The 25,416-nt window shown below is 43.9% G+C and overlaps 1 protein-coding gene across 2 annotated transcripts in view; it reads right to left on the reverse strand.

Annotated features, from left to right (window-relative positions):
- trim66 (tripartite motif containing 66) overlaps positions 1-25,416 on the reverse strand; it is a 509,536-nt gene that overhangs the window by 308,879 nt on the left and 175,241 nt on the right. Inside the window, exon 1 of one of the 2 annotated variants that reach the window (XM_072466466.1) lies at positions 23,728-24,168. The exons of the other annotated variant lie outside the window; for it this stretch is intronic. Coding sequence (XP_072322567.1) covers positions 23,728-23,968 — 241 coding nt within the window. The 5' untranslated portion in view covers positions 23,969-24,168. Of the gene's footprint in view, positions 1-23,727; positions 24,169-25,416 lie in introns of those variants that run through there. 2 annotated transcript variants of the gene reach the window in all.

Below are 25,416 nucleotides of genomic sequence, written 5' to 3' on the forward strand. Positions count from 1 at the left end.
GAAGCGGCGGAGAGTTTGCGAAGGCAGAAGGACTGTGGCAGAATTGAGAAATGGGATGAGAGCGGGTCGTGTACCGATGTAGCCTCATGTAACTTTATTTTTTCACTGCGTGTTGATGTATGTACTAAATTAGTCGACGCTGTATATTTGGACAAGGGAAGAGTTGGGACTTTCATTTGCAATGATGGTTCTTTGGTGCTTGGGTGTGTATGCTGGGGTTGTGTGCTGAAGGCAATCTCTTGGTTTTCCTGGGACCGGGCAAGGGGGAAGGAGACCCGGGCGGGGGCCTCCACACTAGCCGGTTTAAACCGGCCAGTGAACGGGAGTGAAGTGGGGGGAGGGGCTGCGGCCATCGGAGCCTGGTAGAACAGGTTTCGGTGAGTCTAGCCGGGGTGAAAAGTTGGGGGAAGGAACCAAGGTTGGGGGGATGAGTTTACAAGAGGAAGTGGAGTGGAGGAGTCTGGGAGGGGGAGTGGGGGATGTCTACAATTAATGGGTGTCATTCACGGTACTCTTTTGGGGATTGGATGGCGTTGAATATTAGTGGGGAGGGGGTTGGGGGAGGTGGACCATGGGAGATTCCGGATTCCTTGTTCTTTTTTTTTTCCTCCGAGAGGTTTAGTTTTATTTGTTGCTTATATTGTCAGGTGGACCGTTGTTTGGGGGGTGGTGGGAGGATGGGATCATTGTTGTTAATAAGGGGATTGACATTGTATTCATTGCCGTTTACTGTTTGTTGGTGGGGTGCAAATTTTGAAGAAAATGGAGAAAAATTTTTTTTAAAAACATTAATTCCAACTCCAACACTGCAACAAGTTTAATTGCTTAAGAATGAGAATGTAATACCAATTTAAATTTTCAATATCATTTCAGAAAGCAATAAATTGGTGAGGTTTACAAATGTCAAGTTTAAAATATTCACAATTTTCTTCTTTTCCTTTATATCGCTTTCCCAATATGCTCTTACCTTTATTTTCTTTCTTTTTACCTGGTTTGCCATTCTTCTGCTTCTTAAATTGCACTGGTTACATCATTCCCTATCTCCCAGGTGTCCCTTTATCCTCACCACACTACTACAAACTTCTACTTCAAGCAGATTATGGCACAAGGAAAATTAAATTAAAGGATGCAGAGTCTAAAAGGGTACATCACGACATGTCCACTTCCCAAGATCTGGACCAGATTGGGCCTTTATAGTTAAATCAAAGGAATCAAATCCTGAGCTTTCACTTTGAGCTCCTTTAGTTTCCTAAAACAGGTATACAAACTAGAACCAATGAGTTTAGTGATTTAAACTTTTTTTTGGAAAAACAAAATAATTAGTATGTCATTAATATTGTCTAAATTCTTAAATGTTGATATTGTCATATGTCTCTAAGATTGAACTACTTTTGTAAATCCATATATTTAAAAAATCATATCCAGTAGGTACCGCCTAAAAATCGAATATGTTATGATCGCTATATTATGGTGGGTCAATTACACTACATGGTTATTCTGGACAAATTGAATAAAGGACTGTGCCTCTGCCTTGGCAGACTACTCCCAAGAATGTTTTTTCTCCCGCCCTTTCTAACTGGTCCAATCTCCTCATCTTCGGATTACGTTCTCCCTCTCAAATTCCATCTCTTCCAAGATTTGGCACAGTTCTCCCACCCCTGCATTGTGCTTGTATAGATGAAAAATATACGACTGACAATCAGTCAAGTGTGCAATACCTTTGATAACCAAGTGTTCAAGATCAGGCTTCTTTAGAAAGCCAGCACCTGGTTTCTTACTTCCTCTTAGCATGCAAATTTTGCCATCAGCAGTTTCCCAAAATAAAATCATATAAAAATTTGTTTCCCCCCTCCCCCACTTTGAACGGACTGAGAAATTAGAACCTTCCGTGCATAATTTTACAAGTCACCATCTTTTTCCTCTTTACAATATACAGGGTTTAAAAATACCTAATAACTATTACTTGATTCATCTGATGTCTTCCTATTATTTTCAATACTCTTCTGCACTTATGGACCTTATGTCTTTTTTTCTCAGCAAGATATTTTTCACCTTCCTCACCGAGGAGGAAAAAAGTGAAGTGACAGTTGAAACTATTAACAGTTCTAAAAATATTAAATGTAATGTGAAAATATCTTCAAATAACTACTAAAAGAGTATCTGACCTCTTGTTGGCAGTTCACATTTATTTAATGAATGAACTCACTATAAACACAAGGTAATGACCATTTATAAATGAAACATAATTATGACATTTAATCCACACAAAAAAAATAGGGCACGATACAACCGAATCCCAGAGTCATGTAATGAACGCTTTCAGCACTGAGAACCGCTATTCTATCTACCAGAACTGCAGCAACTCCCTAATAAAGTCCCGTTTCCTGCACGGAGGAGATCCAATCGGCAGAACTCAGTGCAGGAGAAGATCAGGCTGCCATTTTTAAATGGATCCCGGTCTCTCGACCCTCCAATGCGACCCCTGAACCTCCCTCCCACCACCACCACCACCACCAAGCCCCAACTCACCTATGGGGGGGGTGGGGGGTCCTCGGGGCCCCTGGAACCCCCTGTACCTGCTCAAGGCACCCCCGGGCCAGATCCCTGGTGTGGGGAAAATGCCAACCTGGTACCTTGGGATGCCAGCCTAGCACCCTGCCAGTGGCACTGCCAGAGTGCCCAGGTGGCACCAGTGCCAGGCTGCCTCACTGTCCAGAGGCAAAGCACCTAGGGCCTCCGATCCCCTAGTAGACCCCCATGAGTGCCAATCTGTCTGGTCACAGTTTGTGGAGACCAGCACTGAAAGATTTGTGGAGACCAGCAAGAGGTCAGCGAGGCGAAGTGGCTAGACCTGTCATTTTCAAAGTCGGGGTCGTGACCCGGGGGTGGGTATCGGAAGGTCGCGGAGCCTCCATTGCGGCATTCCCAATTACGGGAATTAATGCGCAACGGCTGCAGCAGCCGACTTTTAAAATTTAACTTTCAAATTAAATCTTTGTACCTTGCAATCCATCCTTTGTGAAAGGTTCCTGCAAAAAATGCTTTCCAAATACACTACTGCAATGTACTGTCTGTGGAAATGTACTCAAGATATTTTTCTAAACCCTGGGACTCGACACCAGCCTAAATGGTCCATCCATAAGGCACCGATGATAACTAATGTAATTTCATGTTTATGTTCCAACCAATGCCCACTCTCTTACAGGAGAGAATACCAATGCTGACAGAACATTTTATATTCTTATTAGTTGTTGCAAATCAAGTGACCTACAAGTAGACCAACGATGTTTGTCAATATCACATTCTATGTGGAATTTATTTCCCTGAACATAATCCATAAATATTGCAAATCCTTGACAAAAATGAATCTCCAATTTAAAGGTTAAACTATACCAATCTCAGTTTTTAGTAAATGATTCATTTTATTTCGTACATAATTTTCAATTGCACAAATGCGCATAAAGCTGTGGAAGATAAATACAGATACGTCGGTTTAAAAAAAATTGGAATCTATTGATGAACAAAAAGCAAGATCTTTACTGAATATACATAATTCAGAAGGTAGAGATCGTCTATCTTCTTAACCCAATTTTATTCAGATTTATTTTCCATTCACCACTTTAACCGAGCAGTTTCTAACTATAAGCATTCGAAGGATGAAGCCTTTATGAAAATCAATTCTCTTCTGTTCTAAATATCTAAATGATATTTCACTAAACAAGAGATTTTTTAATTATTTTTTTTAAAAGGATCATCACACAATGGGGTGGCAGTGGCATAGTGATATTGCCATTGGACTAGTAATCCAGAGACCCAGGGTAACGCTCTGGGGATCTGGGTCCGAATCCCACCACGGCAAATGGTGGAAATGAATTCACTAGAAATCAATGCCCTTTAGGGAAGGACAGGTGCTGTCCTTATCTGGTCCAGCCCACATGCGACTCCAGATCCACAGCAAAGTGGTGGACTCTTAAATGCCCTCTGAAATGGCCTAGGAAGCCACTCAGTCAGATAGGCAATAAATGCTGGCCTAGTTGGTGATGCGCATGAATCAAATGGAAACAGGAAATAACAGTCCAGGGGGATCTTCATGAAGGCTTTGGATGAAGAATCCTGTCCAAAACGTTAACATTTCCTTCAGGTGCAAGAATGGCTACAATTTAATTCTACATTTCCCAACCAGATCTTCATTGGTCACATACGCTGAACAGATTTTCCAGCTACATGTCAGCAAGATGTGTTTGCATATTTATTCTGCAAAAAGGATCAAACTCAGGCAAATTATCTAGCATCAAATGCCCCAAAATGAAAGCTTCATCTGTAATTTCTCAATGCATAAATTAATGACTGCCGAAATGTGACATCTAAAAAAGGAGGAAAGTCAAGATATGGGAGTGCTTGCCCAATTATAAGTGGTCTATTCCAGTCTGCCCCATCAGTCCACTCTCAGAGTGACAGAAGGAGTCATGAATGACACCATCAAGTGGCAATTGTGGAAAACATACTGATCAAGTTCCTCCCATGAACACTCAGTTCCAGACTTAATGATATGCTTGGTCCAAATATGGAACACCACCTGAATTCAAAAAGGTGAAGAGAGATGGATGCAGTTGACATCAATATTGGACCAAATGCGGAATAGAAGAAGATCCCCGAACTGAAGTCAACAGGATCGGGGAGAACTCCCAGTGCCTGGATTCATTCATACCTGCCAATCCTCTCAGTCCAAGACATTACTGCAGGAATTCCTTATGGCAGCATCTGAGCTTCCCTCCATCATAAAGTCAGGAGGTGAGGCCATCTGCAAAGTGTTCCTACTTAATTTGTAATTCTTCAGGCTGGCATACAAGATCAGGGCTGATAAATGACAAGGAACAAAATGTGTTGGCCAATGGCAATCTCAGGGCACCTAACCATCTCCCCATGTCAATCACCATGCTATTGAATGACATGTTTCTCAACAACTTCCTGGTGTTATCTTTGATCAACGTAGACACTAAGTTATTGGCCAAGATCTTGGCGACTAGAATTGAGGACTGTGTACCGGACGTAATTGTGGAGGACCAAACCGGGTTCGTAAAGGGTAGGCAACTGGTGGCCAATCTAAGAAGGCTGCTTAATGTGATAATGATGCCCCCGGAGAGCAGGGAGGCAGAGATAGTGGTAGCTATGGATGCGGAAAAGGCTTTTGACCGGGTCGAGTGGGACTATCTGTGGGAGATGTTGGGACGGTTTGGGTTCGGGGAGGGGTTCATTGACTAGGTTAGGCTGTTATATCAGGCCCCAGAGGCTAGTGCAAGGATGAATAGGACAACATCAGATTACTTCAGACTGCACCGCGGGACAAGACAGGGTTGCCCTCTCGCCCCACTGCTGTTCGCGCTGGCCATAGAGCCCCTGGCAATTGTTCGGAGAGCTTCAAGGGACTGGAAAGGGCTGGTCCGAGGGGGGGGGGGGGGGGGGGGGGGGGGGGGGAGTGGAACATAAGAGTCTCATTTTACGCGGATGACCTGCTGTTATATGTATCGGACCCAATGGCAGGGATGGACAGTATCAAAGGGCAGCACGGTAGCATTGTGGATAGCACAATTGCTTCACAGCTCCAGCGTCCCAGGTTCGATTCCGGCTTGGGTCTCTGTCTGTGCGGAGTCTGCACATCCTCCCCGTGTGTGCGTGGGTTTCCTCCAGGTGCTCCGGTTTCCTCCCACAGTCCAAAGATGTGCAGGTTAGGTGGATTGGCCATGGTAAATTGCCCTTCGTGTCCAAAATTGCCCTTAGTGTTGGGTGGGGTTACTGGGTTATGGGGATAGGGTGGAGGTGTTGACCTTGGGTAGGGTGCTCTTGCCAAGAGCCGGTGCAGACTCGATGGGTCGAATGGCCTCCTTCTGCACTGTAAATTCTATGAAATCTATAAAATCATGGAAATCCTGAGGGAATTTGGCCGGTTATCAGGATATAAATTGAACATGGCTAAGAGTGAGTTGTTCATAATTCAGGCGAGGGGGCAGGAGAGTAGGCTGAAGGGGTTGCCATTCAGGCTGGTAGGAGAAATCTTTGGATACTTGGGGATACAGGTGGCACGGGATTGGGGCAAGTTGCACAAGCTCAACCTGTCCCGACTGGTGGAACGAGTGAGGGAGGAGGTTCGGAGTTGGGATGTGCTCCGCTGTCACTCACGGGGAGGGTGCAGACTGTTAAGATGACGATTCTCCAGAGATTCGTGTTCATATTTCAGTGTCTCACTATTTTCATCCCGAGGTCCTTCTTTCAAGAGGCTGAATAAAATTATCCTGGGATTTGTCTGGGCAGGGTAGTCCCCGCAGGTGAGGAAGGTGAAGCTCGAAAGGAACAAGAGGGGAAGGGGGGGGGGGGGTGGCGTTGCCGAACTTCAGTAACTACTACTGGGCAGCCAACATAGCGATGATAAGGAAATGGATGGTGGGTACGGGATCAGTTTGGAAGCGGATGGAGGCTGCTTCATGCAGGGGCACCGGTTTGGCAGCCCTGGTTACGGCACCTCTGCCGCTCCCGCCGGCGCGGTACTCCACCAGCCTTATAGTGGTAGCGGTTCTTGTGATCTGGGGCCAGTGGAGGATAGGGGAGGTGAGAGCATCAGTGTGGACCCCAATCTGCGGCAATCACCGATTTGCCCCGGGGAACATGGACGGCGGATATAGACTGTGGCAGAAGGCGGGGGATAGGTGATCTGTTCTTGGAAGAGAGCTTTCCAAGCATGAGGGCGTTGGAGAAGTTCGGGCTGGCGGGAGGGAATGACTTTAGATACTTATTAGGTGCGGGATTTCGTACGCAGGACAGGGCAGTATCGAGGGGAGAGGTAGGTGAGGGTAGAGTCTCAGATATTTACAAAGAACTAATGGGAGCAGAGGATATACAGACTGAGGACCTGAAGCTTAAGTGGGAGGAGGAGCGAGGGGGGGGGTGGGGAAATGGAGGACAGTATTTGGGCAGAAGCTCTGAGCAGAGTAAACACAACCGCAACATGCGCCAGGCTCAGTTTGATCCAGTTTAAGGATGTGCACCGGGCCCACATGACGGTGGCCCGGATGAGTAAATTCTTCGGGCTGGAGGACAAGTGTGCCAGATGCGCCGGCTAATCGCGTGCACATGTTCTGGTTGTGCCCTAAACTCAGGGGGTACTGGCAGGGATTCGTGGACATCATGTCCCGGGTTTTAAAAACTGGGGTGGTAATGAGTCCTGAGGTGGCAATCTTTGGGGTGTCGGAGGACCCGGGAGTCCAGGAGGAGAAGGAGGCCGACGTCATGGCCTTTGCTTCCCTGGTAGCCTGGCGATGAATACTGTTGGCATGGCCCCCATGACTGAAGTATGGCTTTCGGACATGGCGAGCTTTCTCGGTCTAGAGAAAGTTTAAGTTCGCATTGAGAGGTTCACTATCGGGGTTCGCCCGGAGGTGGCAGCCATTCATTGATTTCTTCACGGAGAATTAATCGTCAGCGGGGTGGGGAGAGGGGGGAGGGTAGAGTAGAGTAGGGGGTGGTTTAGGCAGGCCCTTGCGAGAATGGAGTTGTGGTTTGTACGATGCGTTATTTGCTTTTCTTTCTGTACGGTACTATACAATGTCATTGTTTTATATGCCAAAAATACCTCAATAAAATGGTTTATAAAAAAAAAAAAAAAATTCCTGGTGTTATCACTGACTTGAACTTGGCCAGCCAATAAGTAACCTGGCTAATACAGCAGGTCAGGGGTTGGGTTAGGGATTCTGTCGACAATGACTCACATGACTCCTCCATATCTCTTCAACTACCTACAAGGCATGCAAAAATAATGGCTCTGTATCTAAGCACATGTAGCATTTGAAACAAATACAGATGAACTGATAGTGTGTACATTCTGATAGCCATTACAGAGACATGGATACAGGATGACCTAGATTGGAACTTGAATATTGAGGGGTATGTGAAATTTAGGAAAGACAGTGAGGCGCGATCAACTTGGCTGGAGACGAAGTTGAATTCAAACGGAGGCTTTATTAGTATCTGAAGTGTGGCCTCCTACAGCAGCTGACTAAATGGCTGCTAGCTGAAGGCCACGCATATTTATAACCCGGCTCCTGGGCGGAACTAGCATGCAGGGGCCCAGGTGAACCTGTAGTGCGGGGGTTCTACCGTACAACCCTTAAATAGGAACACAGTGGTTTACCACAAACAGGAAGTTCAGAAAAAAGGTGAAGGGGTGGTTCGGTTAATTAAAGATGGTATTAGCACGTGAGAGGGATAACCCTAGTTCAGGAAATCAAGATGTAGAAGAAGTTTGAATTGATCTGAGAAATGTAATAATCAAAGTCACTTGTGGGAGTGGTGTACAGACTCCCTAATTGTAAATTCACCGTGGGAACAGAGTATAAAAATGAGATAATAAGGACTAGTCAGAATTGTAGAGTGATAATCACGGGGGATTTTAATCTACATATAGATTGGGTGGGGGGGGGGGGGGGGAAATCAGATGAGCAAAAAGCACAGATGAGGAGCTCATAGAATGTTTTTTTGCATTGTTTCTTAGAACCAGCACATTTTGAAGCCAGAGGGCAGGCTATAGATGAGATGTGCAATGAGATTGGATGAATTGATAACCTCAGTAACGCAATGATAATGATAATGTGTGAATTTTACATTCAGTTGGAGGGAGAGAAAAAAAAGTATGCAAGACTAACATTTTAAACTTAAATAAGGGCAATTATGAGGGTATGAAAGCAGAGCTAGCTAGAGAGTGAACTAGCAAATGTGTTTAAGGGATAGATCAATAAAGATTCAGCGGCAGACATTTAAAGGGGTATTTCAGAATAGACATTCCAATGGGAAAGAGGGTTTGTTATCTGTGGTTAACTAAATAAAAACATGGTATTAAACTTAAAGTAAAAGCATATATTTGTGCAAAGTCAAGTGGCAGATCCAAAAATTGGAAAGAATATAAAGAACAAAAAAATTGATAGGAAGGCAAAGCTAATATGAGATAAAGTTAGATAGCAAGAGTTAAGAAAAAAAAAGTTACCAGAAATGGATAGCAAGAGTTAAGAAAAAAAAATTACGAAAAGTGTCTGGAAATTGATAATGGAAAGCAGACTACAGCAGATAAATTAAACAGGTATTTTTCATTGGCCTCCACTATAGAAAAACACATTCCAGAAGTAAACTGTAAATCAGGAAAACAGGAAGGAGGGAAGAATTCAGGAAAATTGTTGGATCTGTAGACTGAAATGCCCTGCTCAATATGCACTTCTCCCAAGGTCTTGAAAGCAGTGGCGAATGAGATAATTGATGCACTGATTTTAAACTTTCTAGATTTGGGGACAGTTCCATTAGGTTAAAAAATAGCAGATTTAACTATTTTATTCAAAAAGGGAGGGAGACAGAAAGCAGGAAGCTACATGCCAGTAATGCCTAACATCGGTCTTAGGGAAAATGTTAGAACCCATTAAAGAAGTTATAGCAAGGCACTTGGTAATATTCAAGGCAATCAGGCAGAGTCAAAGGCAAATAGTGTTTAACCAATTTATCAGAGTTTTTTGAAGGAGTGACACATTCTGTGGATAAAAGAGAACCAGGGGATGTACTGTACTTGGATTTCCATTTGTTAAGGTACCACATCAAAGGTTATTGTGGAAAATAAAAGCTCATGGGTAGTGGTAGCATATTGGTATGGATTGAAGATTGGCCTAGCTAACAGAGAACAGTTGACATAAATGGGACTTTTTCTGGTTGGCAGGATATGACAAATGGTGTGCCACAGGGATCAGTACTGGGCTTTCAACTATTCTTACAGTTTATACAAGTGACATGGGGACTGAAGAAAACTGAAGAAATGTCATCTGCTGATGACACAAAGTAAATTGTGAAGAGGACGTGAGGTTACAAAGAGACAGATACATTGAGCGAGTGGGCAAAAATATGGCAAATGGGAGTATAACGTGGGAAAAAGTGAAATTGTCCATTTGACAGGAAGAAAAAGTTACCTAAATGTTGAGAGATTGCAGAGCTCGGAGGTGGAGAGGATGTCTTCGTGCATGATCATAAAAGGCTAGTTTGCAGGTGCAGCAAGTAATTCGGACGTTAGCGTCTATTGCAAGGGGAATTGATTACAAAAGTTGGGAGGTTATGCTTCAGGTGTACAGGGCATTGGCAAGACCACGGGCGGGATTTATGGTTGTTCATGCCGGCAGGGCATTCCAGTCCAACTGGTTTCCCGGCAGTGAGGGGCGCTGTCAACGGGTGGGATCGGTAGATCCCGCTGACAGGCTGCCTCCCGCCCCAAAAAAACATGTGGTGGGGTGGTCGATAAATCCCTCTCCATATTTGGAGAATTGTGTACAGTACTGGTCTCATATTTAAAAAGAGAATGATGTAAATAAATGAGCAGTTCAGAGAACGTTTGGAAAGCAACTACTTTCTTAAAAAGGATCAGTTGAAGTTCTTCTGCAAAATTAAATTGTTGGGTTTGAGAGGAAAGGTCATAGCCATTTATCACGATCATGGCTGATCATCTAACTCAATAGCCTAATTCTGTTTTCTCCCCATAATCTTTGATCAAATTCGCTCCAAGTGCTATATCTAGCCGCCTCTTGAATATATTCAATGTTTTAGCATCAACTACTTCCTGCGGTAATGAATTCCACAGGCTCACCACTCTTTGGGTGAAGAAATGTCTCATCTTATCCGAAATGGTTTACCCTGAATCCGCAGACTGTGACCCCCGGTTCTGGACCCGCCTACCATCGGGAACATCTTCCCTGCATCTACCCTGTCTAGTCCTATTAGAATTTTATAAGTCTCTTATAAATGAGATCGCCCCCTCATTCTTCTGAACTCCAGCGAGAACAATTCTAACATAGTCAATCTCTCCTCGTATGACAGTCCCGCCATCCCTGGAATCAGTATGGTAACCATTCACTGCACTCCCTCGAGAGTAAGAACATCCTTCCTCAGAAAAGGAGACCAAAACTGCACACAATATTCTAGGTGTGGCCTCACAAAGGGCCTGTATTATTGCAACACATCCCTGCACCTGTACTCAAAACCTCTCACAATGAAGGCCACCATAACATTAGCCTTCTTTACCGCCTGATGCACCTTCACGGTTACCTTCAGCAATTGGTGCACAAGGACACGCAGGTCCCACTGCACACTTCCCCTCTCCCAATTTACATCCGTTCAGGTAGTAACCTGCCTTCCTCTTTTTGCTTCCAAAGTGAATAAATATCCTCACACTTACCCAAATTATACTGCATCTGCCATTGATTTGCCCACTCGCCCAACCTGTCCAGATCATGCTGTAGGATCTCTGCATCCTCATCACAGTTCACCCTCCCACCCAACTTGGTATCATCTGCAAACTTTGAGATGTTACATCAGGATGTCAAACGCATTCAGCTCTTTTCTGCATGTTTGAAGTAGTAAGGCTGGAATGAGGTCAGGAGCTGAGTGACCCTGGCAGAACCCAAACTGAGCATCTGTGAGCCGGTTATTGCTGAGTAAATGCCATTCGATAGCACTGTTGATGGCTCCTTCCATCACTTTGCTTATGATGGAGAGTAGACTGATAGGACAAATCCAACTCAGCCAATTACCGCCCTGTTTCTTGTGTGCAGGTCACACCTGTCAATTTTCCACATTGCTGGGTAGATGCCAGTGTTGTAGCTGTACGGGAGCAGCTTGGCTAGGGATACGGCAAATTCTGGAGCACAAGTCTTCAGTACTATTGCCAGAATATTGTCAGGGCCTACAGCCATTGTAGTATCTAGTGCTTTCAGCTGTTTCTTGATATCACGTGGGGTCAATCGTATTGGCTGAAGACTGACATCTGTGATGGTGGGGACCTACGGAGGAGACCGAGATGGATCATCCATTTGGCACTTCTGGCTGAAGATTGTCTTTTGCACACAAGAGGATAGGGATATTTGTGGAGCCTCCTCCTCCAGGGAGTCGTTTAATTGTCCACCACCATTCATGGCTGGATGTGGCAGCACTGCAGAGCTAAGATCTGATGTGTTTGTTGTGGAATCTTTTAGCACTGCCTATTACTTGCTATTTATGCTGTTTGGCACACAAGTAGTCCGGTGTTGCAGCTTCACCAGGGTGACACCTAATTTTTCAGTATGTCAGGTATTGTTCTTCGCATGCTCTCCTGCGCTCTTTATTGAACCAGGGTTGATCTCCTGGCTTGGTGGTAATGGTAGAGTGGGGATATGCCGGGCCATAAGGTTGAATACAATTCTGCTGCTGCTGATGGACCACAGTCCAAAATAGATGCCCAGTCTCGAGCTGCTAGACCTGTTTGAAGTTTATCCCATTTAGCACAGCGATAGTGCCACACAACAGGATGGAGGGTATCCTCAATGTGAAGATAGGATTTTGCAGCAGGGAGGTTGGTGAGGATGAGGTCAGGTATCTTGTTGGTTCCCTCCTCACCACCTGCTACAGTCCCAGTCTAGCAACTATATCCTTTAGAACCTGGCCAACTCGATCTGTGGTGGTACTACGAGCCATTCTTGGTGATGGACAAGGAAGTCCCCCACCAAAGGGCATATTCTGCACCCTTGCCACCCTCAGTGCTACCTCCAAGTGGTGTTCAACATGGAGGAGTACTGATTCAGCAGCTGATGGTGGCCAGTATGTGGTAATCAGCAGGCGGTTTCCTTTCACATGTTTAACTGAAACCATGAGACTTCATGGAGTCCAGAGTCTATGTTGAGGACTCCCAGGATAGCTCCCTCCTGACTGTATATCACTGTGCCACCACCTCTGCTGGCTCTGTCCTGCTGGTGAGACAGGACATACCCAGGAATGCAAATAGTGGTAACTTTATGTAAAGTGTGTTAAGAAAAATATCAATCAAAAACTTTAATTGAACCACCTAGAGGAACTTGGAAAATACATCAATAAAAGTGAAGTTGTGTTGTTAAGAGTTGGGTTAAAATACATTGCTGGCGCACAGCAAAGGACGTTATTACGTCATCTGGGTATGCTATTCTTGAGGCGAGGGTATTTGGTCATTGAATACTCAAGGTTTAAAACAATTCAATTTTTCCAGCACTGATATCATTCACCTTGAGCAAAAAGAAAAGGCAATTATTTATCATATTGCTCGTTATAAATGCCTCAGATCGTCTTCATCAGTGGATCATTCTGTAAACACTGCTTATGAGAGGATAATCAAATTTAGCATAATTTATAAAACCTATTTTAGAAGAATGCATTTCTTTTTCTAAATCTGTTCATCTGTGACCAATGAACTCACAGCCTTTTCATACTTGCTGGAGGAGAAAGATTTCAAAACAATATCAATGTGATCAAGTAGAATTGTTTCAACAAACATGGAGTAATCACATTTCCACAAAAGTTGGACTTCCGGTAGGGGTATGTGGCTTGCACCTGGGTATTTGCCCTTTTTCACCCTGTTTTTGGGAGGTGTTTGGGTTGAAACTGAATAATTTGATGGGATGAGGATCCCACACAAGAGAAATGCCCAGAGGTCCAGATCAGGGGAGCCAGCAAATAAAGAATAGTCAACCGATTCGGAAGCCTCTCGAGGCTCATCTGTCGAGAAAGTGGAGGACTCAGGTCACTTTCTGAACTATAGAGATGCGTGTAGGTATTTTGGCAGTGAAATTTAAGAAACAACAGCAGGCTGTCACCAAGGACCTCCACAATTCAATGGGGGTGGCCCTAGTGTAAACAGTAAAAGCGCATGGCGCAGTGTTACAGGGCGTGGAGGCAGCTCTCTCGAACTAGAGTGATCGGATTGTCTCTTTGAAGGCTGAGTTGGCAATATTGGCCAGTGTTAATGAAACACTGTGCCAAAGTGGATGATTTGGAGAACCACTCCAGGAGGAAGAACCTTAGAATTGTGGGGCTTTCAGAGGGAGTTGAGGGCCCAAATTATATGTGAAAGAAGGTGGGGAAGGGTGGATCGTCGTTCCCTCTGGAGTTTAATAGAGCCCACAAGGTCACTCCAGCAGAAGCCCCATTCAGACAACCACCTCGGGCGATCATAGTCAGGTTTCACGGCCACCAGAAGGAACGAGTTATGAGGAGGGCGAAGGATCACCGAGACTACAAATGGGAGGGCCATGCCATCAGGATGTGGGAGTGGAGATGGCTAAAAGGCCGGTGGCATTTAGCAAGGCCAAAGCTGTGTTTTATAAAAATGGAGTGCTGTTTGGGATGGTATACTGCGCACCGCCTCAGTGACTTCTGACTCAAAAGACTATTATTTTGATGTGCCGAAAGAGGCTGATGCTTTTACAAGGAAGCATGGGCTAGGAATTGTTATTTGTTTGAGGTCTTGTTGATATTGGGGAGGACATGCATTATGGGGATTTGCTGGGGTTTCTTGTACCAGTTTGTTTGTTTACTGTTCTTATGTGCGATGAGTGTTTCTTTCTATATTTATTAAAGGTGAACGTGGACTTGGCGGGGGAGGGTGGTTGTTAAGACTTTTTAATTTATCTTTATTCCGGTCGGGAGCTGCCCAAATTACCTAACGGGAGCGTAGCTGTGGGGTTAACCGCAGCTCCTATTATTGGGTAATTTGCAGACGCAGCTCCTATTTTAGGGTAAATTGCAGATGCATCAGAGCTATTCAACAGGTAAGGCGGTAATCCAGCTGCAAAACTTTAGGACGACATTTTAAGAGCACAGATAGAAGGCCTATCACCTTTTAGCACACCAGCTGAGGCAGCAGACTGAGATTGTGCAGGTAAGGGACTAGGGGTGGCAGGTTGGTTTCCACCCCATCGAAAGGTTACTGCAGCGTTTGAAGCTTTTTAATCATAGTCTGTACAGATTGGAGCCCCCAGAGGAGAGATCACCCACAATTCGGTTTTTGGATGGGTTATCTTTCCCGGTATTGAAGAGGAAGAGAAAAGGGGAGGAGTTAAAGTCTCCATTGGGCCCTAAGGAGTTTATGAGGTATATTTGTTCAATGCAGTCGGGCAAAGCTCCGGTTCTGGATGGGTTTCCCATCGAATTCTGTAAGAAATTTGCACGCAGTTGATCCCACTGGTATTGGACCTAATGATTCCTTGTCCTGGAGGGGGAGTGATATTGCCACTTGCATTGGGGCAGGCCTCTATTTTCCTGATTTAGAAGGATATCGAACCTACAGAATGTGGGTCGTATCGGCCTATCTCTTTGTTGAATGCTGATGCTAAGTTGCTGGCTAAAGTGTTGGCAAAGCAGTTGGAGCCCTGCCTTCCAGGAGTGATTTCTGAAGAACAGATGGGTTTTGTCAAGGATCAGCAGCTGTTGCCCAATATACGTACTGTCCCCCTCACCAGCACCCAAACCGGACTGGTTTTTTCAATGGATCCAGAAAAGGCGTTTGTTGGGAAGTGGGGTTACTTGAGATTTTAGGGAGGTTTGGTTTTGGGCCAAAAGGTTACATCTTGGATTTGTTTGTTTTATAATGTTCGCTGATAGTGATTGCACAATGACGAGCTCGGATTACTTTCAGATGGGTAGGGGTACGAGGCAGGCTGCTAATGTTCGCCTTGGTAATCGAGGCACTGGCCATAGCGTCATCCACGGAGTGGGGGGGGGGGGGGGGGAGAGAAAGAGCATAGCGTGTCCTTGTATGCAGATGATCTGCGTCTTTATATCACGGACCTATTTTCCACCATGGACGAGATAATGAAGCTGAGTTTTGGCTCCGTCTCACGGTACAAATTAAATTTGGATAAGAGTGAATACTTTCCGGTGAACCCTCCGGGGAGGGGATCCGACTTGAGGATGTCGCCTTTTCGCCTTGCCAGATCTAGCTTTCGTTATCTGGCAATCCGGTAACCCACGACTGGGCTTCACTTCATAAACTAAATTATGCCAGTCTGGTGAATGGGGTTAGAACTGATTTGCCGAAGTGGGATACCGTCCCGCCATCCTTGGTGAGCAGGGTTCATACGGTTAAGATGAATGTCCTTCCAAGGTTTTTTTTCTTTTCCAAAATCTTTTTTTTTTCTAGAGTCAATAAGATAATAGCTTCCTTCATTTGGACAGGCAAGACTGAGGACCCGTAGGGTGCTTCTTCAGAAAGACAAACACAGTCGGGTGGCTTAGCCTTGCCTAATTCGTAATAATGTGCTGGGGTGGTTCAAGGATCCAGATTCTATCTGGAGACAGGCTCTTGTAGTGGTTCTAGTTTGAGGGCCTTGGTGACCATCTCGCTTCTGTTTTCCCCTGCAATATTTACCTCGCGTCTGGTAGTGGTGTCCATGCTGAGGATTTGAAGGCAGAGTAGGCAACATTTTGAGCTCGGCTCCATGTTCTCAGGGACCGGCGAATCATACCCATATGTTCCGCTCATAACCTAAACTGAGATGGAATGGAGTTCCTATACCTAGACAAGGTCAAGTACACCATTAATGGGTCGGTAGAATAGTTCCACTCTAGGTGGCAGCAATTATTTTCCTTTTTCAGTTAGCTGTTACGGGGGGGGGGGGGGGGGGGGGGGTTGTTATATTGTTATAGATGGGAGGCTTGTTAATTTTTGAAGGGGATATTCATGCACTGTACCATTTTTGTTGATTAGTGTGGATTTTGTAATTATGAAAAAAATAATTTGTAGTACAAATATATTTTTTAACAATTCCACGAATGAAAATATAGTAATGAAGCAATCAGGAAACTTCTACTCTATTTCTGGTGCCATTCAATATAATGTAGAGTCCTAACCAATAATAAGTGCAGGCGGAACTTCCTCACCCAAAGGGTTGTGAATCTCTGGAATTCCTTGCCCAGTGAAGCAGTTGAGGCTCCTTCTTTAAACGTTTTTAAGAAAAAGATAGATGCCTTTCTAAAGAATAAAGGGATTCGGGGATATGGTGTACGGGCCGGAGAGTGGAGCTGAGTCCACAAAGATCAGCCATGATCTCATTAAATGGCGGAGCAGGCTCGAGGGGCCAGATGGCCTACTCCTGTCCCTAGTTCTTATGTTCTTATGTAATAAACACACTTGAATAGTTTTAAAGCAACATTCTTAAAAGCTTCCCCATTTAACATTTTTTTTTTTCAATATGTTGCCGCTGTGAGCTGCCTGTTTCTTCCACGTGTACTATATTGGCAGATGTCACTTTCTGCTTTGCAAGGATTTCATACTGGACAGTTACTTGTTACTTTCAGATCAAGGCTTTCAAGTAAAATGTCAATATTTTTCACTACTGATCTAACCATATTTTAACATTCTAAAAAGCTACATTCATAATTCCACTGATGCTCCAAGTGATAGAAACAATTTCCAGTTCCCTGGCCCCAATTGCCTCCTCTTCACTATGGACATCCAATTGCTCTACACCGTTATCCCCACCGGGGTGCTCTCTTTTTCCTTGGAGTCGAGGCCTGAACAATCCCTGTCCATCACCACTCTCCTCTGTCACTCAACAGTTTCTCCTTTTTTCTCTGGGTACCCATATGCCCATCTTCTTGTGGGTTATATGGAATATTCCTCGTTATAGTTCTACTCAGGTCTGTTCCTGCTACTCTTTTTCCACTTTATTGATGACTGAATTGATGCCGCTTCCTGCTCGTGTCTGGACCTGGAACAAAAGTATCCATTTTGCTTCCAATTTCCACTCCTCTCACCTTAACGTGTCCATCCCGTTTTCTGCAAGGACTCCATCCTATTCTCCCAGTTTTTCCACCTCCGTCACATCTGTTTTGATGATGCCACCTCGAAAATAGCACTTCTGACATGGCTGCCTTTTTCCTTAAACAGAGGTTTCCCCCCACTACTGTAGTTAGCAGGCCATTCAACTGTGTTTGACCCATTTCTGCACCTCTGCCCTCACACCTTCCCCTCCCAGAACCATGACAGTGTCCCCCTTGTCCACACTTTCCACCACACCAGCAACTTCAGCATAATGCTATCATGAAATACATCTTCCCCTCGCCCTCCATTGTCAGCATTCCGCAGTGACTGTTCCCTCCGTGACACCCTAACCTACTCCGTCATACCCAACCCTTCATCGCCATCCCACAACACCTTCCCTTGCAATCGCAGAAGATGCAACACCTACCACTTTACCCCCTCCTGCCTCACCATTCAAGGCCCCAAACACTCCTCTCTGATTAAGCAGCATTTCACCTGTACCTCTTTGGTCTACTGTATTCGCTGCTCCCAATGTGGTCTCCTCTACATTAGGGAGACTAAATGCAGACTGAGTGATCACTTTATGGGAACATCTTTGCTTAGTCTGCAAGTATGTTCCCCAATCTTGCAGTTGCTTGCCATTTTAACTCAGTACCTAGCTCTAATGTCCACCTACCCATCTTTGGCCTGTGCAATGCTCCAATGAAGCCCACACAAGTTGGAGGAGCAGCATCATATCTTCGGATGAGGAACATTACAGCCCTCAGGACTCAACATCCGAGTTCAACAACTTTAGCCGATGACCTTTTAGAAAATATTTATATCTCATACATTTTTTGTCTCAATGCAACCCTCCCTTCCCCCCAGCCATCTGTCCCTTGTTTCCAAGTTTTCTACATCTTTGTTACAATCTCTCCCAGCTACAGTATAATATCCTACACATTTTCCCTCCAGAAAGTTATGATAAAGAGTCAAACATACTATTCTGTTTGTGCTCCCTACAGATGCTACCAGGCCTGAATATTTCCAGCATTCTGTTTTTATTTCAGATTCTAGCATCCGCTGTATTTTCCAAAAAACTTCCCCAGTTAGCAATGTTTTTTCCAATGTGCTCCTGCTGTGAGCTGCCCGTTCTTCCATGTGTATTGCATGGTCACCACACTGACAGGTGTTACTTTCTGCTTTGCAAAATTTTCATGCAGGACAGTTAATTTCAGCTCAAGGCACTTCAGTAAAATGTCACAATAGTTTTCACTATTAATCTAAAAGTGTATGATTGAGTTTTAAAATGCATGCATTTATTGTTCCAAATAATATTCACACTTTTGCAATTTTAACTGAGACAGCTTAAAAATGCAAGGCCACATTCCAACGATGAAAAACAAATCATCCTCAGGGGAGTGTGAAGACCGAGGGTAACATTTTTCCAAATGTTGACAAGTGGAAAAAACAGCACTGAAGCCAATGGCACCAATGATGGCTTTCTCCAACGTATCGGGACATAGTAAAAATTAGAATGGCTAGGGACAGGTCCTACAACGCATGCTGGTGGGGAAGGCTAAATCAAAGCCTGCCCCGCCAGCAACTTGAAGACTGGAATGCCATTTTTAAAAGCCGTCCCAGTGCCTTCCCCCCCACCATTGCCCACAGGCGCAGCCCCTGGGCATGACCCTCTAACTCCAAAGCAATGCACTCATCTGAGCTCTTTTCAGAGATAACACCATAAGACCATAAGACATCGGAGCAGAATTAGGCCATTCAGCCCATCGATGTTCACCAGGTGTCTGCCTTGGGAGCAGTCGTGATTCACACTGGTCTGCCCTCATGGCGATGAGAATGGACGTTCTTATAGTTGGGGGGGGCGCACAATCGCTGAGGTGGTAATCATGTCATACTTTTACAATGGTGTGAAACACCTATGTGGACATCTCGCAAGATTGTCTGCTCCCATTGCCCAATAAAAAAAGCAGGAGCAGAAAATCCCAGACAGAGACATTTCCTATAATCCAGACATGCATCGAAACCTGTAACAGTGTTCAGGAAGAAACATTAAAATGCAGAATACGGTTTCCTGAAGCAATGCCTACCATAGCCAGACACACCAAAACCTCTTGGAAGTAGTATTTCAAGGCAATGCATCCAGCGGCAATACCACTACGACATAGCCATCTAATAAATAAATCTTTATTTCGAGAATTTCAATTGAACCGGCATCCACAGCCTTTTAGGAAAAGGGAGTTCCAGATTCACATGACCTTTTCCTGGGAACAAAAGTGCCCCTGATTCAAATGGCAACATTGATGATGGCATGGTGACACAAATAGGGCATCTGGAATCTGAATTAACAGACAAGACATTGTGCAGCGCCTTAACCAGTTTGAAGGAGTGCAAAGGCTAAGAAAGAAGTGTCATAGAGTGTGGTGAATTCAATGTCAAATCAGGTTAAAAAAGGGAGGAAAAGTAAATTAAAGGCAAAAGTTTTATTTTTAGATTTTTGAATCTTCAACCTCCAACAATTAAAACCTGAAGGATGAGACGCCATATCTGTATTAGTTGATTTTAAATTTCAGAAAGGTTGTTTGGCAGTACACCTATCACATCATTAAAAGGGTACCTTGGACAAAACTTAAACTATCTGGTGTACATTTAGTTATATCAACTACACAAATACAGCAACTTCTTAGCATTCAATGTTCACCAATGGCAAGGCAGACAGAAAGAGCTACCTTTGTTTAAGGTAATGGCAATGACATTTTGATTTCTGCATTTACGCCATCAGCCTCATGATTTTGACAACTTATGACCAATATATTTGATGAAATAGATACAATTGAAGTTGAGCTTGAATGAATTGCCAGATAAGCGGGCAGCACGGTAGCATTGTGGATAGCACAATTGCTTCACAGCTCTAGGGTCTCAGGTTCGATTCCGGCTTGGGTCACTGTCTGTGCGGATTCTGCGCATCCTCCCAGGGTGTGCGTGGGTTTCCTCCGGGTGCTCTGGTTACCTCCCACAGTCCATAGATGTGCAGGTAAGGTGGATTGGCCATGCTAAATTGCCCTTAGTGTCCAAAATTGCCCTTAGTGTTGGGTGGGGTTACTGGGTTATGGGGATAGGGTGGAAATGTGGACCTTGGGTAGGGTGCTCTTTCCAAGAGCCAGTGCAGACTCGATGGGCCAAATGGCCTCCTTCTGCACTGTAAATTCTATGAAAATTCTATGAAGAATAGAATCCCTACAGTGCAGAAGGAGGCCACTTGGCTCATTGGGTCTGCACCGGCCCCTGGAAAGAGCACCCCACACAAGACCATGCCTCCACCCTATCCCTATAACCCCATCCAACCTTTTGGGATACTAAGAGACAATTTTAGTATGGTCAATCCACCTAACCTGCACATCTTTGGACTGTGGGAGAAAACCGAGCACCTCGGAGGAAACCCACATAAACACCGAAGAAAAGTGCAAACTCCACAGTGTCACCCTAGGCCGGAATTGAACCCGGGTCCCTGGAGCTGTGAGGCAGTAGTGCTAACCACTGTGCCACCGTGCCTCCCTAAATTTAAAGTGCCCAACATCTTTTTTTCCAAGGGGCAATTTAGATTGGCTAATCCACCTACCTGCACATCTTTGGGTTGTGGGGGTGAGACCCACACAGACATGGGGAGAATGTGCAAACTCACAGGGACAGTGACCCGGGGCCGGGATTGAACCCAGGTCCTGGCGGCATGAGACAACAGTGCTAACCACGGCACCATCCGGCTGCCATTAATGATCGGAACATGTGAGATTTCTGTGATTATTTTTGATTGTATGATGATCAAATGACAAATACAAACCAGATCAGTTGCAACACAACTGAATTTAAGATGGTCCATGAACTAGCAAGCAAAAATCCTACACTGTGGTTACAAATGTAAGAGCAGACTGAAACACTCGGAGGGTGATTTAAACCACATGGCAATTGGTAAAAGAAAACAATCCTGTTTGACTCTATTGTCTCTATAAATAAAAGGCACAGCAGAAATTAACTGCTGGCAAAGAATACCCAGCGGCTAACATTTTATACAACTTTAAATCTAGTGGTGACTAAATCAATTTAAAGATGAAGTTTGGAATTAAATAATATAATCAACATATATTGGGCATCATTCATGACCCTGTTAGGGTCCATTAAATTTAAAAAAGCTGCCATTCTCTTTGTGTTAGGCCGACAATTGGGGAATAGATCTGTACTTTTACTATTACATTCAACATACTTTGTAGAATATCTTTAAATAATAGTTTCAAAAATTGTCCATCATTTAAGAGTGGCTTTTATTCACACCATGCAAGAGTTTGCCACCAACTCCACCCTTCTCTCAATGTAGGAGGTTGAACCAGACTCTTTGCAATCTTGATGTGATACTTGACTAAGGGATGAGCTTCCAACCACATATCTGCAGCATCACTCATACTGCCAATTTCCAGCTCTGTATCATGGTATTTTTCTGGCCCTCCCTCAGTTCAGCTCATACCCTCATCCATGTGTTTGTTATGTCCAGACTTGACTATCTAACTCCATTCTGGCCAGCCTCCCAAAATTCTACCCTCCCTAAATTGGAGGTCATCCAAAACTCTGCTGTCGGTGTCCTAATGTGCACAAATGTGCACCTGATTAGTTTACACTCGAGACCAATTAATTCAAAAGGATTTTGGATCATCCCTTGCTGTGGTTGCTGACTTACATGAACTTCCGTTTAAGCAATGCCTCAGAACATATGTCAGAACTTTCTTGTGAACTAGGAGACAGTTTAAAAATAAGGGGTCACCCATTCAAGATGGAGATGAGGAATTTATTTTCTCAGGAGGATCATTAAACTTTGGATTGTTCTTCAAGACAAGGGTTAGAGGGCCACATCAGATCAGCCATGATCTTATTGAAAGGCAGAACAGGCTTAATGGGTTGAATGGCCTACTCATACTTATGATCTTATGACAAAACACTAAAATACAAAACATTTCATTGTTATATTATTTAGTTTACTGTTACAAAATAACTGGGCTGCTCATCTATTGATCAATTCATAGGCAAAAATAAATCACCAAGTACCTATTTTTACATGCTATGCTCAAAATCACGAGGAAGCTGTAATCTTGTCCCTTGGGAGGAGTTCTTGACCACCAGTTCCTGAAACAACCGACTTTTAAAATTCTGTTCAATATCCACCATGTTGTTCATTGGGAGATATTCAATAAATTGCAATGGAAGTTTTTGTTGATCTCTCCCAACCCCATCCTCAGGCGATGAAATAAAATTCATGCCAATTCAGATCATTGCACAATTCTGTTTATAAAACATAGGAAATCTCATGAGTCACTTTGCTAGATGACGTGTTCACAATAACTATACCCTTTATGCCAATCTTTACTGCTACGCCTACTCTATTGCAAGTAAAAATATTTAGCATTGGGATAAAGAGTAAAGATAGATGATTTACAGTCAAAACGGTTTTATTGCAACTGACCAAAAATACATAAAATGGTCGGAAGTTTCATAAAAAGCTGGTTGAAAGCAATAAGTTTCTTCCAGGTTTATAATGTCAGTGAAGAATATCAAATCTATTTCGATCTTTAACCGAATTTCACTGCAGAAGACAGAAATTTCAGTGTAATATTTCAAACGTGTAGATACCCAGGAAGATTTGTAATGAGATTCTACTCAGTTTCTCGGAGTACGTAAACCATTTCGCTCAAAAACAGACGTAGTCGAAGCAATCTTGCTCAGCAGGTTCGAACTCATGATGACGACGTTACCGTTTAATTCTAAACCAGATAAAGTTTACCAAATAAACAAATTATCAATGCAAAGAAGTCCCTGCATTTCGCTTATAAATAACGTCAACCGTTACCTAACACCAATATCATGGATTTTTATTCAAATTATAAGCCACTGGGTGAAGTCAAAACGTTTTTAAGTGGTGTGCATAATCTTACTCAGTTACGTGAAAAATAAAAACAAAGATGATCATGTCAAAATGAAGCTTATTTACACATCTCTGAACACGGCGGGCAGGTGTGAATATGTCTCGTAGGACTCGCTAGAGTTAATAGCAATTGTCTTTAACTCGTTACCTTCTTCGTTACTCCTCTCCTGGCAGTCTGCGGTGATAGGGCTGGGGCTGCGGATTCCAGTCGGTACACAACCTTTGCAGAACGTATGAAGACATGGCAGCAATCTGGGCTCGCGATTTGTAAACTCCGATTTGCAAACCAGGCAGGTCCTGAGCAGATTGCATTCGTCTTTTGTAGAGTTACTCTTCCATTCATTTTCTGCTTCATCGTTGATAACCATGTCGGCACCACTTTGGTCCATATTCCCCCTGCTTTCCAAGCAAACGTTTGACCTTTTTCACCACCCCCTGCGCGCAGTTGGAGGATCCCTGGATGGCAGTGATGCTCTCTTAAATTACATCATTCCCCGAGAGAAAAGGAAAACAAGTCAAACCGTGAAAAAAGCCAAGTCTGCGAGTTGTTAAGCTTCGCACGAAAGCTCAGTCACTGCATTTTCAAGGTCTCAATACAATCGACTTGTAACGTCATGACAGAAACTGGGACTGGTTGAAATGCGAATGACGTACTCGATCGGTAATAGGCAAATGAACCGCAGCGCGTAAATCGCAATTAAAGCACACAAGTGTTATCGGGCTTTTCAGGTCCTCAGATAAAAGCTGTGACATTTGAAGTGACGTGATCAATAAATATCATGCCAAAAATAAAGATGCACAATTCTTGTTTTTATATTGATTTTCTGGACTGTTGTAAATAAAAGTTTGTTCCTCAAATATTATTTTGGTTCTTTGTAACTGGGAAATGGAAAATTCATTCTCCACAGTGAACCATTCTCTAGAGCTGGTTTTGTGGCCGAGACATTTTTTTGTGAGCAGCAGGATTTTTTGGGAGGTGAAAGTTGAGGTAACATTCACCACAAAAATGCCAGGCAATGACCAACTCCAACAAGATTTGCATTGGATTTGGGTTTATTGTCATGTGTGCCAAGGTACAGTGAAAAGTATTGTTCTGTGTACAATAAAGACAGATTGTTCCAAACATGAAAAAAATCATAGCACATTCGATAGGTACACAAGAGAGGATCAAACCACCATCTCTTGACATTCAATGGCATTACCATCAATGAATCTCTCACTATCAACATCCTGGGGGTTTATCCATTGACCATAAAGTGAACTGGACCAACTATACAAATACTGTAGCTGCAAAACCAGATCAGAAGCTGGGACAGCACCCAGGACAAAGCAGCTCACTTGATTGACCCCATCATGCATCACCTTAAACATTCGCTCCCTCCACAACTAATGCACAGTGACAGCAGTGTGTACAGTCTACAGGATGCACTGCAACAACTCACCAAGAATGTTTCAACAGCACCTTCCAAACACACAACCTCGAATCTGGGGGCAGAAAATGCATGGGAACACCACCACCTGCAAGTTCCCCTCCAAGCCAAGCACCATCCTGACTTAGAACTGTATCACTGTTTCTTCACTGTTGTTGGGTCAAAATCCTGGGACTTTCTCATTAACAGCACTGTGGGTGTACCTACACCATATGCATAGCAGCTGAAGAAGGCAGTTTATCACCACCTAGGGCAAGTAGTGATGGGCAATAAATGCTGGCTTAGCTAGGGACACCCACATCTTGTGAATGATAAAAAAAACATCATTCCACTCGATTAATAATGCAAAAAACTAATGCAAAAAATCCTGTGGCTTGCATTGACACTTGAAGTGTTCCAAATTACCA

Source organism: Scyliorhinus torazame, chromosome 10 (assembly GCF_047496885.1).
Source record: "Scyliorhinus torazame isolate Kashiwa2021f chromosome 10, sScyTor2.1, whole genome shotgun sequence".
Taxonomy (NCBI): domain Eukaryota; kingdom Metazoa; phylum Chordata; class Chondrichthyes; order Carcharhiniformes; family Scyliorhinidae; genus Scyliorhinus; species Scyliorhinus torazame.